The sequence below is a fragment of the Manis pentadactyla genome, chromosome 15, assembly GCF_030020395.1.
Source record: "Manis pentadactyla isolate mManPen7 chromosome 15, mManPen7.hap1, whole genome shotgun sequence".
Taxonomy (NCBI): domain Eukaryota; kingdom Metazoa; phylum Chordata; class Mammalia; order Pholidota; family Manidae; genus Manis; species Manis pentadactyla.
The window spans coordinates 25974543-25989383 of record NC_080033.1 but is presented as its reverse complement, the minus strand read 5'-3'; the positions used below and the strand labels follow the sequence as shown (position 1 = coordinate 25989383).

The following is a 14841-nucleotide window of genomic DNA, read 5'->3' as shown; positions in this document are numbered from 1 at the left end:
GTATACAAGTGTTTGAGTCTGTTTTCAGTTCTTTGGGGTGTATATCTAGGAGTGGAATTGCTGGATCATTTGGTAATTCTATGTGTTTAACTTTTTGAGCCAAACTTTTCCATGGCAGCTATAACATTTTACATTCCTACCATCAATGAAAGAGGTTCCAGTTTCCCTGTGTCTTGCCAATGGGTTTCAGCCCTGGGCAAGTTCACTATGGATTCAATGTGACCAAAGAAATGATAGTAGAACATTTTTGGGGTGAAAGGGTTATACCCAACTTTATTTCCACAGTGGCAGGTCAATCACTAAAATCTCGTCCACTCAGAGCAAGTCTGCATGCAGCAAGCTTGTTTCTGTTTCTGGGCCTCTGTCCTCTGCTCTGCTCTCCTGCAGCCTTGCAGCTGTGCCACTGTGTCACCCAGAGCCCTGAGCAGAGCTCTTTATATAGAGTCAATAACAACACATTGCTCACATGTGTGCAGTGAGCTAGCCAACCAGAGCCAGGTGAGAACCCTGGTCACAGGAACCTTCATTTTATCCACATGCTGCATCCTTGCCAATATTTATTTTCTCTTTTATTTCTTTTTAGTAATAGCCATCCTAGTGGCTGTGGAGTGGTATCTTGTGGTTTAGATTTACATTTCTCCAATGATTAAGCATATTTTCATGTGCTTATTGGCTATTTGTATATCTTATTTGGAGGAATTTCTATTCAAGTCCTTTGCCATTTTTGAATTGGATTTTTTATTGTTGAATTGTAGAATATCTATTATATTGATATTAAACCTTTGTAAGGTATGTGATTTACAAATATTTCTTCCCTGTGTTGTATTTTCACTCTCTTGACAGTGTCTTTTCATGCATCAAATTTTTAATTTGGATGAAGCCAAATTTACTTATATTTTTCTTCGTTGCCTGTTTTGCCAATGGGTTTCAGCCCTGGGCAAGTTCACTATGGATTCAATGTAACCAAAGAAATGACAGTAGAACATTCTTGGGGTGAAAGGATTATATCCAACTTTATTTCCACAGTCGCAGGTCAATTACCAGAATTCCATCCACTTAAAGCGAGCCTGCATGCAGTTAGTCAGTCTCTGCCTCTGGGTCTTTCTGCCACCATAGGAGTCTCTGTCCTTGGCACTGCCACCACTCCAGTCTTGTCTCTGCTCTCCTGCAGCCTTGCAACTGTGCTACCACGCCACCCAGAGCACTGGGTGGAGCTCTTTATATAGAGTCAATGATGATGTATTGCCCACACGTGTGTAGTGAGTTAGTAAACCAGGGCCAGGTGAGAATCCTGGCCACAGGAACCTTCACTTTATCCACACTGCCTATGTTCTTTTTTGTGTTATGTAAAAGAAATTGCCAGTTCCATGATGATGAAGAGTGACCCCTATGATTCTTCTAAGACCTTAACAGTTTTTGGTCTTAGGTTAAGTCTTTGATTCATTTAATTTTTGTATATTGTGAAAGGTAAGGGTCCAACTTCATTCTTTTGCATGTGGATATACAGTTTCCCTAGCATCACTTGTTGAAGAAACTGTCCTTCCTCCCCCATTGAATGATTTTGGAACTCTTGTCAAAAATCAGTTTACTGTATATAGGAGGCTCTTTATTCAATTCCATTGGTCAATGTGTCTTTCCTTATGCTACTAACACAGTGTTTTGATTACTCTATCTTTGTGTTAGTTTTTGAAATAAGTAAGTGTGAGACCTTTTCCAACTTTGATCTTCTTCAAGATTGTTTTGGCTATTAAAGGTACTGTGTCATTCCATGTGAATATTAGGATGGAGTTTTCTACTTCTATGAAACATGTCATTGGGATTCTTTTGAATGTGTAGATTGCTTTGAGGGGCATTGCATTGATCTGTTTGTGTTGCTATAACAAAATAGCACATATTGGATGGCTTAAACAACAGAAATATATTTTCTCACAGCTCAGGAGGCTAGAAGGTAACAGTAAATTCAATTTCTAGTGAGAACCCTCCTTCTGACTTGTAGGTGGCTGCCTTCTCACTATGTCCTCACACAGCCTTTTCTCAGTGTGTGTGTGTGTGTGTGTGTGTGTGTAGCCTCTCTCCTATCTCCTCCTATAAAGACACCAATCCTATAAGACCAGGCTCCACCCAATATGACTTCACTTAACCATAATTACTTCTGTAAAGGACCTATCTCCAAATATAATACATTGAGGGCCAGGGCTTTAACATATGAATTTTGGGGAAACACAAATATTCAGTCTAGAACAGTTCTCATCTTAATAATATTAAGTCTTCCAACACACAAACATATATGTCTTTCCATTTTTTTGTGTTTTCTTTCTTTCAACAATGTTTTGTAGTTTACAGTACAAAATTCTTATGCCTCCTTGGTTCATTACTAAATATTTCATTCATTTTTATGCTAGTACAAATGGAATTGTTTTCTTAATTTCCTTTTCAGATTGTTGATTGCTAGTGTTAAGAAATATAACCGACTTTTGTGTGTGGATTTTGTATTCCGTAAATTTGATGAATTGATTAGCTCTAATGTCTTATTTGTGTGTATTTATTTATTATTATGGTTTTCTACATATTAGATCTTATAGTTGTAAGGTTGGAGGCACCAGAGGGAGGAGTGAGCATGTCGGTCACTGATGACATGCCAAAGTCCCTACTCTGCTCCTTCCCAACCTGAAAAATGTGCCTTAGGCTAGCCAATCCTCGCACTGGCGTAAATCTAAGCTCTGCCTCCCCCTACCTTCTTTAAAAACTCGCTGCCTGCCTTGCTGAGTGCAACTTTCCCAGCTTCCATTTCCGTAGACTGGGGAACATCACCCGGGAATTGCGCTCAAATAAACTGCCTGGCCCTTTGTTGCCTCTCGTCGCCTGCTTATTTTGGCTAGAATTTATCTTACATTTGGCGCCAAAACCTGGGAAGGAGCGTGAGCACGTAGCCCTGACTGGCCATCAACAGCCCCCTCCTTCCCCGACCCAGGACCTCAGCCTGCTCTCCGCTGCGTGGACTATTTTCTGATGAGTCCCTCAGTTTCCCCTGGTCTGTCTCCCTTCCTAACTCCATTTTACCTGGTCCATTTGAAATTGTAGCTACATCCAGGTTAGGGCATTCAGCCCACCCTCTGCAGGTATCCGGCCCGCCCCTGGCCCTGAGGTGTGGGAGACGTCCCTCACCCAGGCTCCCAGGACGTCTCCCCTGACTTGGCATGCTTGGGAAGCTGGGTGCTCCTCTCAGTGGGATTAGTTGGGAGGGTGACACAAACATGGAGAACCAGCCCTCAAAAGCAGAGGCTCAGACCCCGCTGCGGTGTCTCATTTCTAATTTAGCTACTCTATATTTGTCCCGGGAAGTTCACAAATAGAAGCTAGTCTTTCTTTGCTCTGAGGCTGGGCCTCAGTATCCCTTGGACAATCAATCTCGCTGGCCCCCTGAAGGAACTTTCAATTTTGGCCTTCTCACCGATTTGACTAATTATTGCCACCAAAGCGGAGAGTGGGGTGAAATCCCATATGTGCAGGCTTTTTGGACTTTGTGCTCCCGCCCAGACCTTTATGTTAAGTGTTCAACGACTCAAGCTCTCCTGGCCCGATCTCCAGTTAAGGATTGTCAGCCTCTTACTCTGCCCAGTCCTTCTTCCTTTTCAGATCCGCCGGAGGACCTTAGTCTCCCACCTTTCTCAGCTCGCTACCCCCACCGCTCTCCACCACCATCTTTAAGTTCTTTGTCCTCCCCCGTGTCACTGCCATCTTCAAGTCCTTTGTTCCCAGCCATGCTGCCTTCCTGCTCCTCTTCTCTTCTGGTGGCTGCACCACCCCCTCCCCCTCTCCTTCCACCTTCACCGCCCTCTTGCCCCACCAGAACACGCTCCTCCCGCCCTCCGGTTCTGGAAGCCATGGACAAGAAACTAAAAAAGAAAGCAAGCAATTAAATATCAGTAACTCAAATCTTTATATTAGTTTTTCTGTCTGTGTATATGTTTTTATATGAAGAGTGTTGCTAACTGTAGTTGTTATGTCTCAATTTGTATGTTTGTGTGTCTAAGTGTGTAAATGAAAAATATTTTCCTACCTCCGGATGGTATTAATAAAAATTGATTTAAAAATAAGCACTTGTAAAAATTAGGCATTATAAAACTTCCAGAAAATCTAATAAAAAATATTAAGCATTAATGCTAATTTAAGTTAACTGAAACAAACATGTCCTTATAGTTATCAGCTGCCAAAGTTTACTTAGTCATTTAAGTTGATGTTATCTGTTAAACATTTCAAGAAGGTGCTTAGAGAAAAGCTTGACTTTGTCTAATGTTTAGTAAAAGTTTTGTAAGTAATCTAGCATGGTTGCTAAAAATAAGTAAACAAGTGTAGCAAATAAACATCTTAATAATAATACTGTATTAATGTATAACAGTGTATATATATGCAAACAGCCTGAGGATTTTTGTAGTAACCAAAATTCTTAAAGTTTGCTAAGTTATATAGACATATTTTGTGCTTAATGAGAAATGGTGCAGTAAAGCACATTTCCAAAATGATAATATACGTTCATAGATGTATCAATCTGAAAAATGCTAATGTAACAGTTTACAGTGGACTATTTTTCAGTGCTCACTGAAAGTTAAAGTAATAGTCTTCAGTTCTAATGAAAACTACTTAATATAATAAAGATAATATTTCTGTATGCTAAGGATGTGTGTTTTAATAAGAGAAAGTATAAAAAATAGAAATTCGTTTTGTTGAGGGTTAAAAAAAAGTAATTGTTCTAAAGTACAGCTATTTATTTAAAGGAGAACACTGAATGTAAAGATAAAGTAGAAAGTTTGTAGAAAAATTGATATAGTCATGCTACGTAAAATTAAAGCAAGTGAGTCTTGATATCAAGTACACAGCAAAATTAGAATTTTGTTTTCAGTTAAAAAGACAAAGTTTTCTTAAACTATTAGTCTGCTCTTAATATTGAAAAATTGCAAAAAGGTGATTTTACCTCTAGTGAACTCTGATGTTTTCCAGAGAACCCCTAGAACATATCAGAGGAATTTTTTTCTCATTAGAGATAATATTTAGCTAATTTAGCTTATTTATCTGATATACATTTACCTAGAAAGCACTGTCAAAAGAAATGATGCTAAACTTTATTACTAAATGTTTTGTGCCACAAAAATATCCAAATTTCCTTATAACAATGGTCTTACAGTAAGCTCTCATCAAATCTTTAACCATTGTCATTTGTAAATCTTTTGTCATTTATAGTCACTGTTTTATTATTCCTGAACTAGTAAAGAACTAGATTTCAGCAAAACAAGTATTAGTTACATAAATTAAGTGAACTAAGAGATATGATTTTGTGACCTTTTGTTTCAAATGTTGCTGATAAAATGTTTAAAACTTTTTCTCTTAAGCTGACTGACAACAGTTTTGTAAATGACAATACCTTTATGAGCAAAATTAAAACTTAATCTTTCTCTCTACCTGATCCCTCCAGAATTTAAAAACTCTCAGTAACTATTTTTATATTTCATGGCAATATGTTTGTTTGCACAAGTTCAATACAAATCTACTTTCCTTGTAAGAAGACCAATGAAAAACATTGGTTATATTACCAAGGCTTTGACTGGAATGTCATACTTGAGAGACACATGTGTAAACTCAGATATGAACAAACAGCTTTAAAGAACTAAAATTAACTTTATAAAGCCAACAAAGCCCCTTAAAAAAACTAGCCTAGTACCTTACTTACAGAGTTCCCAGCAGCCTTACCAGGTGAGTAAAGAAAGTAACTTCCTGGCAAGTGCAAAAACCTCAAGAATGTCTTAGAAACCTCAAAAAGAGAAAAATTCACCCAAATGTACAGGTACTGCAAGCACAACCTGATAGCAAGTCTATCTTAGCTGTCTGGCCTCTAGAGGCCTTTAAAAGTTCAATCTGAAATTCCTTACAAAAAGTTCCAGCAAAGCACATTAAAAAAATCCCATGTAATAGATTACTCTTCTTGCTGCACTTATGCAAATAATCAAGCCAACTGTTAATTATTTTCTTAATCTAGCTACTTCTAATAAAAATGACAGTGATTTTAGAAAAAAGTATTGTTTCAATAATGCAGTCTTATCTATACTAAATCCCGGTACTAGTCATTGAGATATAAACTTGATCCAAAATTCTAGTTTCCCCATGATACCTGGCTATAATTCTCAGTTAAACTCTTCATATTTCTAGTTCTCATATTCAGCCATGCATTCTTAATCTCATCAAGTTTGTCCTTCCAAAATAGAAGCACCAACCTTCCGAAGCCCTCTCAACTGACCAGTAATAGAAACCTAGCTACACCCTTTACTGCACCCCCTCTCAGCATAAAGTAGCCAGAGCAGTCGTCGCCCCTTTTCCCTAGCAGCAGCTAGAGTCTCTATCTGTAAAAAAGAAAATGAAATGAGAACCGTGAGCTTAAACAAGGTAGAGTAAAAGCCTCTAAAAGAAGCAAAGCAAGATATTTGCAGTCAGAGCAATATAACTACATGCTAAGAACCACCCCCCTCACGATGCCCCTTGTCAGCCAGAAGTAGCCAAATCGAGTCGTCGCCCATTATGACCAAAAAGCTGGAATGTAAAGTTGGAGGCACCAGAGGGAGGAGTGAGCATGTCAGACACTGATGACATGCCAAAGTCCCCGGCTGCTGCCCCCTCCTAACCTGAAAAATGTGCCTTAGGCTAGCCAATCCTCACACTGGTGTAAATCTAAGCTCTGCCTCCCCCTACCTTCTTTAAAAACTCGCTGCCTGCCCTGCTGAGTGCAACTTCCCCAGCCTCCATTTCCCTAGACTAGAGAACATCACCCGGGAATTGCGCTCAAATAAACTGCCTAGCCCTTTGTTGCCTCTTGTCGCCTGCTTATTTCAGCTAAAATTTATCTTAACAATAGTCTTCCAATAGAGATAATTTTGCTTCTTATTTTCCAGTTTGGTTTTCTTTTATTTCTTTATCTTGCCTAATTGCTTTGGCTAGAATTCCCAGTACTGTGCTGAATAGAAGCATTGAAAGCAGGCATCCTTGTCTTATTCCTGATATTCAAGGAAAAACTTTCAGTCTTTCACTTTTGAGTATGTTAGCTATGAGTTTTTCATATGTGGCCTTTATAATTTGAGATTTCTCTTTATTCCTGGTTTATTTTGTGTTTTTACCATGAAGGAGTGTTGGATTTTGTCAAATTTTTTTCTTACATCAATTGAGATTACCATGTGGGTTTTCCTTCATTCTATTAATGTGGTATATTACATTGATTTTCATATAATGAACCATCTTTGTGTTCCTGAGATTAATTCCATAATGTCATGGTATAATTCTTGTAGTATGCTGCTGAATTCAGCTGCTAGTATTTCACTGAGTATTTTTTTCATCTATTTTAATAGGGGTCACTGGCTGTGGTTTTCTTTTCTTTCAATGTCTTTCTCTTGCTGACAACATAGAGTATGTTCCCTCTTCAATTTTTTGGAAGAGTTTGAAAATAATTGGTGTTAATTCTTTAACTATTTGGTGGAATTCACCTTTGAAGCTGCCTGTTTCTGGATTTTCCTCTGTTGGGAGGATTTTGATTACTGATTCATTATCCTTGCTTGTTAATGGCCTATTCATAGTTTTATATTTCTTCTTGAGTTAGTTTTATTATTTTGTGTTTTTCTAGGAGTTTTTTCATTTCATCTAGGCTGTCCAATTTGTTAGCATACAATTGTTCATAGTATAATCCTATTTATTTCTGTAAAATAGGTAATGTTTCACTTTCACTTCTGGTTTAAGTAATTCAAATCTTCACTCTTTTTCTTAGTTAATCAAGTAAAGGTTTGCCAGTTTTGTTGATCTTTTCAGAGACAACTTTGTTTCCATTGATGTTCTCTACTGTTTTTCTATTCTGTACTTCTCTCTACTTTGTTATTTCTTCCTTCTGCTAGTTTTGAAGTTTGTTTTTCATTTTCTAGTTCCTTGAAGTATACAGTTTTGCTAGTTTTGAACTTTGTTTTTCTTTTTCTGGTTCCTTAAAGTATATAGCTGTTGATATGTCAGTTTGCTAGGGCTACCATAACAAAATATCATAGACTGGGTGACTTAAACAGCAGAAATTAATTTTCTTATAATTCTGGAGGATGGAAGTCCAAGATCATGGTGTGACAGGGTTAGTTAACTCTGAGGGTTCTCTCCTTGGCTAGCAGATGGCCACCCTCTTGCTGTCTTTTCATATGGTTATCCCTCTATGTAAACATGGCCCTGGTGTCTGTCTCTCCAGATTTCCTCTTGTAAGTACACCAGCCAGACTGGATTAGGGCCCACTCTAATGGCCTCATTTTAACTTAACCTTTTTAAAGCCATATCTCCAAACACAGTCATATTCTTAGGACCTCCACATATGAATTTTGGGGAGAGACAATTCAACTTATAACACCTTTACTTTCAACCCTTTTGTGTCTTCCTGAAGTATTGCTGATTTTTGTTTGTTGAGGTTGGGTTGCAGCTGTTTAGCGACTTTTCCAAATGATTTTTCAGTGTATTTCTTGTTGTGTGTGGTTATTGAAGTTAATGTTCTTTTATCTCTGCAGTTAGCTAGTGACTTGACAGAAATTCCTTTAAAAAAAATCCAGTGTTCTGACTCTTTAAATTTCCAATAGATGATGAGTGTGTGTGTGTGTGTGGGGGGGTACTGCTGTAACCTGAGAAGCTAGCCAAGACAGAAATTTGTGCCAGTCTCTGCCAGTCTCTCAGGAAACTGGTAGACTGACCAAAATGCACAATCCCAAATTTTTGGAGGATAAGGATTTATGCCCATACTGGCATCAGCCAGCCACTGTAGGAATTCTGGCTGCTATTCACCACAGCTGCATGGTAGGGTAGGGGCTAAGGAATGGAGCATGGCAGCTGGTTATCACCTACCCTACCATTCTCTTACTGGCAATCAGCAGCCTCTTCCTATATCAAGCATTTCCTTGGTTGTTACAGATGCCTGATCATGTTCAAGTTTCAAAATAGTTGATTCTGAAGTATTTTCTGTCCCTACTTGATGGTTTTTTGGTGAAGGGACTGAACCCTTGGGCCTCCTACTCCACCCTTTGCCTGGCCCATTTTTTTTTCTTTCATAAGTCACTTTGAGTTTCTGTACTGGCATCTGGGAGGTAGTTACAAACTATACCAAGTCCCATGCTTGGTGCTATGGGTTTTTGAATTTGAGGAAGATTTCATCTCTGTCCTTGGTGGGAGGGTTGACATATACAGCAAAAGCACATACTACAAGTGATCAGTCTCATCCCTAAGGACATTCAGATGAAGCACTACAGGGGCTTCATGGAGGGGATGATCTTCTTTTGACCTTGTGGTTAAGGACAAGCCTCCCACAGATTTCTAAGAACCCATCTATGGTCATTGGCCCTACATTGACTCCAAGATCCATGGGCACAGCTGATGTCTGCCTTGCTCACTTCTTGTCCCCCATGTCCTGTGGAAGTCCTGCACATGGAAGGGGGTAAACAAACATTTGTTAAAATTTAACTTTGTTTTATTGAAGGTGTTTTGGGATGGCTGAGGTTCACTTGGATAAGTGATTATAATTTGAAGGATTTTAAATGAGTGGAGAATACTATGGGTTAGGGCTGACCATCTGAATAAGGGGTGATAGGGAGGGCAGCTGCCAATGTATGTTACAGGGGTGCGGAAGCAGGGAAACCAGAGAAGAAGCTACTGAGGTGGTTTAGGATAGAGAGATAATGGTGGAATGAGCAGTCAGATTTTGCCTTTTTCAGAGGTATTGACATTGGACATGCAGTGAGGAAAAGAGAGGAAGTGACACCATTTGCTCAATTTTTCCTTGCTTCTTTCTTTGAAGCAAATGGAAAAAGAATATATTCAGACTGGGGAGCTGGCCGGGACAGAGGGAAGACAAACAGAGCAAGCAGGCACACTAGGATGTGAACTCCAGGTACCTCCCAGCCTTCCCATCTGCACAACGCTGAAGAAACAAAACAGGACTCATTTTTATCCTTACTGTCAGGGATTGGAGCAGAGATGGTTGTCACGGCAAGGCCAATTCCATTCAGTAAGCATTCATTGGGTGCCTACTGTGTACCGAGGCTGTACCGGAAAGAGGGCACAGGAATTCTTAAATAAGAGACAAAGGGTAGGCAAAACTTACCCTTGAAAAATCTGTTAAATAGTCCATACGTAGCAATATATTTAATATAAGCAAAGTCTTATTATAAGGCAAATTATATGTGCTAAAATGAATACACATGCAAAATATAATTGCATATTTTAATTCATTAAACAGGCACAGTAAAGAGTTAAATTTGCTAAAATTAAAAGCAGCTTTTGTGCATGAATTCAGCCAGACGCAGCGCTAAACAACAGTAAGAGGGGCCGCACAAGGTTAGTGCTCACCCCCAGAAACTCACTGAAGGTAGATATTCCCTAGAATGAAAGCTTCCACAGGGCTCACATTACGGTGAAGCCTCAGGCTGGGCCCGCCCCGGGTCCTCCGGCACCACAAGGCCCGCCCGGGGGCAGGACGAAGGGGGAGGCTACGCGCGCTTCCCGGCGTGCCGCGCAGGGCGGGGCGAGGGGCGGAGCTTGCGGGGAGGCGCGGCCGCACAGGACGCCCGGCTCGGCCCGGCCATCGGACAGGCTCCTCGTGCTCCCATCGGCCTGCCTGCTGCTCCGAGCCCGCGGCGGCGGCGGCGGCGGCAGCGGGCGGCATGCGCCTGTGAGATGCGGCCGCGGGCAGTCGGGACGCGAGCAGCGGCCGCCACGGTAGCGGAGAAGGCGGGCGCGGCCTCCTCAGCGCGGGGCGCGCAGTGCATGAGGGCGAGCACGCGGGCGTTGGGGAGCCGCCGGCCACGCCGCCTGCATAAACACTTGTTTAGGACTCGTTAGCCCCGCTGAGGTTCCGGCTCCCCCTCTATGGAGGCCCCGCCGGACCCCGGACCCCACGCCTCGGCCTCGGCCTCGGCCGCGGCGCCGCTGCGCGCCCTAGAGGTGGCGCGGCTCCGCGAGCAGCAGGAAAAGGTAACAGGCCGCGCTTCCGCCGGTGGTCTCGGGAGGCGCCTGATCCCCGACACGTCGTCGGCACATGGTTCCCTTTCCCCGGGGCTGGGGCTTTCCTTGGCCGACTCGCCCTGGCCGACCCCCTCACGCCTTACCGGCCCGCAGCCCTCTGGGCTGGGGCCCAGCACGATCTCGAGCTGGTACCGGGCAGGAGTACTGCCTTTAGGCCCGGAGAAAGTGGGAGAAACTTTTGTCACGTGCTTCTGTTGTCTTTTTTGTCTGGAGCCCTTTGACCTTCGAGGGGCGGGGAGGGGTGGGGAAGAGGGATGTGACAATGTTTAACTTGTATATAAACGCAACGCACACAGCAGTGCGTGGGTGGAAATGTTCACCTTATTTTTTTTAGCTTGTTATCTAATCTTTGCTAATGTATATTCTTTGTTACTCTTTAACTGATCGCACTTAAATGTTTTATTAGGTTTATAATGATAGGCTTCATGTGCAACTCCAGCTTCAGTTGTTTAGTATTTGTTAAGAGTGCTTATTCATTAAATTTTAACTTCAGTCATATAGTGAGTTTTTGTCCAGTGAGGAGGGAAGAAAGTTTTTCATTTAGTAATGGAATTGCATATGAGGAGGTATACCCGATTTAAGAAATGCAGTGGTGGTGTTTAATCTGACATTTTTTTCCATTTGGATTCTGTAGCATTTCAAACTATCTCCTGGAAGTTTGAAATTGTTCCTTCGAAAAGCAACATTTAATTTGCTTGAAATGCCCTATGTCATATCGAGAGAGTGTCAAGGTGAAAAGGGTAAAGAAGTTGTGTCAAAACTATAAATAGTGGAATTCCTAACTTTTTCTATTGAACAATCTTGTATAAAAATGACTGCTTACATAGGTGTACATCAGTTTGACTATATGGACTTTTAATAAGAACCTAAAAAATCCTGGTTTGCTTGGAAATCACGTGTAAGGATGAACTGTGGAATCGTCCCTACTTTCTTCTGGTTCTAAATTTTGTTGAAGTTTGTTTTCTGAAAGCCATTTTTCTCTAATACCATATACAATTGTTGGGTTTTAAACTTGGCTTCTTTAAGATGGTGCTTAAAAATTCAAGTTTGGCTTGTTTAAATTTTAAGACGTTAATGGATCTTAAATTCTTTTTTTTTTTAAGAGAAAAAAGAAAGAAAAAGCCCTTCATAAAACCAATTTGTTCATTTTTTGGGAAAACCATATACATTTTTTGTTCTTTTAGAAAATGTGAAACAGACCCTCAGAAGATGGTGTCCCCGTTGCTTTTAGTGTATTCTGTAGAGGAATTATTCTTGCCTCCTTCATGGCATAATACTAACTTGGTTATGTTTCCTCCCGTTTGGCATGTGAAAAAGAGATACTCTTGGTTTTATTCTGATGATAATGTGGTTGAAATACAAAGGATACATTCTGGGGTGCTCTGAACAGCTTTCTGGTACCATATCCAGTTACATTTGAAAACTACCGTTCAGTACAGTCCTATGGAATCCTGAATAACTGTTTTCAGTAGAAGTTGGTTATGTTACCAAATTACTTTTCTCTGTTATGTTCATGTTATTTTGGCACAAAGAATAAGCATGTGCGTGTTTGTCATGGGTAGGTAAAATCATTCCCAGTTGATGACACCCTTCAGTAAATAGATTAGACTGTATTTTAAAAGGATCTGCTTCAGTGGACAGGAGACCCATAAGGCCACAAAATATACTGATTAGATAGCTATACTTTAATTATAGTTTAGTGTAGGAAAACTTTACCTAGTACATAGTCAATTAAAATTTTTTGTGAGAGATTTTATTTAGGCTTTAAAATCAACCGAACTGTAGGACTACAGTGAACTCTAGAAGTGTTGGGACATTCTTGGAATGAAAAAGGGGAAAATGTCATGGTAGCTTTACATTAGTATGGCACTATTAAGTGCCACTTCTCTTTTCTTTTATTAAGTGCACTATTCTTTTATATGAGTAGAATTAAACATGGCTTAGGATGTGGCCTTTCCCTAGCTGGATTCTGTGAGAGAATTAAAACCTGAAGAAATGATTTGAATGGCTGTTTTCTTTTTCAGTTTTGTACTACATGGTTGGCTCTAGATGCAGAGGAGAGAAATGAATTCATTATATGCAATGAGTATCTTAGGTTTGGGGTATTCTTTTCTCCAGGAACCTTGGCTGAGAAGGGCTGCTAGGTAAGGTAGTTTAAATGCTCATCAGTTGTTTTTGTTGTTAAATTAAGCTAAGGAGTATAGCAAGTTTTACTTGGGTCCCTTCTCTGTTTTTTTAATTTATTCTTTGGAATAACAAGGACGAAAAATTAGTAACCTGAGGAAAAAAAGACAAAAGGAGGGGCATGAATGAGCCGCAACCCCAATAAATGACAACATCTGTAGTAAATGGATAGGATCAAATATTTTTACATTGTTTTCACTTATAGCATTAGTGTTGAAACATTTTCAGACATTTTAAAAAAACTTTTGTTTATTCCCTTTTGATCTAGCAAAAAGATATGTACAGAAAGTTCCCTGGAGCTTTGTTTATATAATGGAAACACTAAAAATCCAACATGAGGGTATTGGTTAAATAAATCGTGATACATATGAGTAGCTTTTATGCAGGCATTAAAAATTGTAGAAAAGTATGTTTAGTGTGGTTACAGTTAGGTTTCTATGTATATAAGTATTCACACACTTTACATAGGAAAACACATCGAATGTTTTAAAAGCTTACCATTTCATTTATTTTCCCTGAAAGTGAGTAAAATTGGATGGTATTTTAGTTTTCTTGAAAGTAAAGATTGTTGATAAAAATTAACTTTAGTGAAAACTTGGATGTTGTAGCTAAATAAACTGGTATGATATCATTGCTAAATAACTTCTGGGCCTGAAAAGTGGCTCTTGACTGGTTTGAACACCAGTTGGGCAGGTTTAGTTCTTGGTTACTGCAGAGTGGGTAGATACAATTTAGTCAAACATCCATTTCCTAGTTGGTTTCCTTTTCTCGGAGGTCTTATTTACTCTCAATTCTTTGTTGAAAGATACAGGGACAAGAGGGAACATGGATCATCTTTTTTTTTTTCTTTTCTTTTAAAGTAAATCTGTTTTTACCAATAACAGTAAAATATTTGATGGAAAAATGTAAGCCACTTTGGAGTCTCTCCAGAGTGACTTAGGCCATAAAAGTTATGATCTAGGACTGTAGTGAAATGTCTTGGCCTGTTCTAGGGAATTTTTCTCATACTAAGATCTTGTTAAATCTGGTTCTATCTTAGAATTGCATTATGCTGAAATTTTGGTTTCTTGGCTTAGGTGATATTTCTATGATACCTGTATTTTATATCTGTAGATACTATTATCTTTTATTAGAATTACTGAACTTTTGTTGAAATGTGGAGAGAGGTATGTAGTATTGTTTTCATGGGTTTATTTACAAGATAATACTAACTTTGGGAAATTCATGCAGATACTATTTATTATTTGATTGTAATTATTACTGAGTGGCTTATGTAATCCTCACTTGGAATTTTGGAATAACATATTTTCCTGATATAGAGCCTGGGGAATTAAATGCATTAAGAGTAAATATTTCAAATTTTTCATAAAGCAGAACAACTAATTTAATGGAGGGTTTTCATATTTCTTGTGATAAGTAGAATTGCACGTAGTTTTAAGAAAGTGTCAGCCATATACCCCATACAACAGCTATTCTCACCAAACCCAGAATCCAAGCTCCCTACTACCTGCCACCCCAGGAGTGTACCGTCTTCGTGTCATCCTCTGCTGAGTATGCAGTAGTGAACAAAGTAAAGTCCTTGCCTTC

The 14841-nt window shown here is 39.7% G+C and overlaps 1 protein-coding gene across 3 annotated transcripts in view; it reads left to right on the top strand.

Annotated features, from left to right (window-relative positions):
• Positions 1-10619: 10619 nt before the first annotated feature.
• Positions 10620-14841, top strand: part of URI1 (URI1 prefoldin like chaperone) — a 96325-nt gene continuing 92103 nt past the window's right edge. Inside the window, exon 1 of one of the 3 annotated variants that reach the window (XM_036929828.2) lies at positions 10620-11019. In XM_036929828.2, the coding sequence (XP_036785723.2) occupies positions 10915-11019 (105 nt within the window). In that variant the 5' untranslated portion in view covers positions 10620-10914. The remainder of the gene's footprint in view (positions 11020-14841) is intronic. The other 2 variants (XM_057493219.1, XM_036929829.2) reach the window with 2 other exon arrangements.